The following is a 3,275-nucleotide window of genomic DNA, read 5'->3' as shown; positions in this document are numbered from 1 at the left end:
TAAACTTATCACTGTTAATTTGCCTTTTTATCAATGTATTAGGTTGCATTACTGATATGGTAAAGCATAACTTATCCCCCCTGTTATGCTTAAATATCGAGGCAATTGGTACATTTTCATCATTCTGAAAATATGGTTGATAAATAAATTATATTAAAATGATTAATCTGTGTTCACAATGTGTTACCATATTCTTCATTACATGAGGAGTAATGGCCATATTTAGCATAAAATGTCCTAAATGTGTCCCCCCTGTTACAGTGTAAACAATGGATATGGAAATAATAATGGACACATGTTTTTCTGACAGCTGAACATGCCCTCTTTCAGAAAAAGAAAAGAAAAATCCTGTAAAAATAACATTTTGTTTTGAAAAAGGTACGAGAATGCAATAGCACAGAATAGTAGGAATGACCCTTTATTTAATTTTGTTTTGTTTTTCTAGAAAGTTCTAGTTTCATACAAGACACAATTAAAATGGTGCAGAAAAATACAGTGAAAGCCCTAATTCCGAGATATATAAATAGTAAAAACAGCAAATTAAGAAATTATCTGAAAGTAAGACAGCAGATTAACGTAGCCTACAGTATACCTTCTCAATAGGCAACTAAAATCAGGAACATTACTGGGCAGTGGTTTCTGAGGCAAAACAAATTTATTTACATTGTTTACAGAACAATTCGTTTTTTGGATTCTGAGAATGTTGATCTTGAGAGAAAAGAAAACCAAAACAATTATGAATGAACTATTGTGGAATGTGGAGTCATTCATGACACATGATCAGGGACCGTGTCAAAGTGCGACCCACATGAGGTCACACAAAACTGCAGTGTCCCCCAGACCTCAAAACCAAAGTCCATCATAGAGGGTTTGGCTGGATCTACATTGTACATGGTACTGGTACCTGCAATGGGATCCAAATACACGCCTGCCCTGGACGATACATGGCCTCTGTAAAACTTAGTAGGTGCAACATGATCAAAATAACACATTTTGTTCTCACAACGTAAAGACCAATTTTCATTTATCCCGGGATCATTTATCCCGTTCCACCACCTGGGGATATCTTTATATGAGACTGCTATACCAACATCGGATCCACTCCACTCTACCTCCCAGTAACAGCGTTCAGGCACATCAATACTCATACCCTGAGGCCAAGCAGCAAAATCAAGTTCCTGTTCTTCAGTCACTGGACATGAATATCGTAAGAGCTCAGATCTGGTCTTGGGTTCTGGTGGTGTTGGCCACCAGTACTCAAGCCAACTCAACTCAAGCAAAGGATTTGTGTTGAAGGATTTGTGTACCAGAACAGCTGCAAACTGAACCCCAGACTGCTCCCTGTGTGTACACTGGGGCTGAACACTGCTACTTATAAGATGTGTCAACATAATTACAAAGAAAAGGGCCACTACAAGTAACCCCTTTATTTGTTTTATTTTAAGAAAGTCCTCTTTGACTTTTTGTAAGAACTTGGCTCTTGTTTTGGGTTCTGGTGATGCTGACAGTAAAACATCCACTCTATTCACTGACTCTGAGATATTTGTCCCACCCTCTTTAAAAAGGTCCTCAAGTTTGTCCCTCATATTTGACACAGCCACAGGCACATCTTCAAAGTATCTCAGAGGACGGATATTGCTGCTGACTCGGTGTGTAGATTCACTGATCATTGAGAGGGAGGTAGAACTGTTTAGAAAATGGATGTGATCCTTTGTGTGTGAGAGCTGCTGTAGCTCAGCATGTCTCCTCCTCAGTTCAGTGACCTCCTGCTCCACACACTTCCTCTGTTCTTCAGCACGACTCACTTCACGTTTCTGCTGGTCTCTGATCAACTTTCTCACCTCAGATCGTCTTCCCTTAATGGAAGTGGTGAGCTCAGTAAAGATGGTGTCACTGTCCTCCACTGCTCTATCAGCAGAGTGATTGATGGACTTTAACTCCTGGTGAATCACCTTCACCTCTTTCTCTCTCTCCTGGATTGTCTGCTGGATGTTCTGCTGATTTGTATCAAGCTCTTTCTGTCTCTCAATCCTTTTTGCTGCAGCTGAGATTATATTGTGACCTTTGTGTTCTTCCACAGAGCACAGATAACAGATACACTGCTGATCGGTACAACAGAAAAGCTTCTTCATCTCGTCGTGGCGAGAGCAGATGCTCTCCTTAAGCCTGGTGGATGTGTTGACCAGCTTGTGTTTCTTAAAGGCAGGAGATTGATAGTGAGGCTGGAGGTGAGTGTCACAGTAAGAGACCAGACACTGAAGACAAGTCTTCACAGCTTTCAGTTTTCTCCCAGTGCAGAAATCACAGGCCACATCTCCAGGTCCAGCATAGCAGTGCTCAGGAACAACAACTGGGACTTGTGTCTTCTTAAGTATATCCATCATTTCAACCATCATTATGTTTTTCTTTAGATCCGGTCTTTGGATGAACGTCTCTCTGCATTGTGGACAGCTGAATTTCCCCCTTTGATTACGCTGATTCCAGTGTCTCTCAATACACTTACTGCAGTAGTTGTGTCCACAGGGAACACTCACTGGATCTTTCAGTAAATCTAGACAGATAGAACAGCAGAACTTGTCCTCGTCAAGTTGAACTTCTTGCTGTGGCATTTTAGCTGAATGTCTCAAAAACAGTTGTTGTGGTTCCTTTAAAACTGGAGTGGTTTGGTCCCTCAGACCTGCATGTGGTAGGCTACTCACTCAGGTCTTTGTTGGTTTGAGTATCTGTTTAGTTACTCAAGCAGTCCTTGGTTTTGTGTTTTCCGGTAAAGTATTAACTCCGATTTTTACTGGTGAATGGTGAAAGGTTGTTTTCTTGGTCCTTGTAAAAAGTGTAAAAAACTATCCAACAAGTTCAAGTCTTCAGGAGAGCAGCTCAACAACAGACAGTGACACAACCTCCTCTAGACTGTTGAACACAACTGCGTCTGCTACTGCTGCTCACTCACCTGGTGTCCTCTAGACCTCCACTTGCACCTTAGCCCCGCCCCCAGCAAGGAGGAGGAGGGGATCGCAGATGTGAGGACGGAGGCGGAGCTCCCGTTTCTCCGCCTAAAAACGACCATAGCCATCGTCACAAAAATGTGAGGTCATCCCATTTGAGCAAGTGGCTATGGCCGAATTTAGCCCAAGGAGTGTTTTTCGTCTTTTGAAATTTGAAAATGTTGCCTTATAGGTTTGTAATGGTATACCCCAACTTTCAACCCCTGAATTTACCATGATTCATAATTTATATAATACTTTTATTACTGTTATTTGGATGACCCTAAGGATCAT

At 41.5% G+C, this 3,275-nt stretch overlaps 1 protein-coding gene across 1 annotated transcript; it reads right to left on the bottom strand.

The window, feature by feature from the left end:
• Positions 1 to 277: 277 nt before the first annotated feature.
• On the bottom strand, positions 278 to 2,967 carry LOC306912459 (tripartite motif-containing protein 16-like). Its single transcript, XM_079488704.1, has one exon. The coding sequence runs from the start codon at positions 2,607 to 2,609 to the stop codon at positions 768 to 770; it is 1,842 nt and encodes a 613-aa protein (XP_079344830.1). The 5' UTR covers positions 2,610 to 2,967; the 3' UTR covers positions 278 to 767.
• Between the last annotated feature and the right edge of the window lie 308 nt (positions 2,968 to 3,275).

The sequence above is a fragment of the Electrona antarctica genome (genome assembly GCF_951216825.1).
Source record: "Electrona antarctica genome assembly, chromosome: 19".
In the NCBI taxonomy this organism is placed as follows: Eukaryota; Metazoa; Chordata; class Actinopteri; order Myctophiformes; family Myctophidae; genus Electrona; species Electrona antarctica.
The sequence above is the reverse complement of the archived record's forward strand: the minus strand, read 5'-3'. Positions and strand labels throughout refer to the sequence as shown.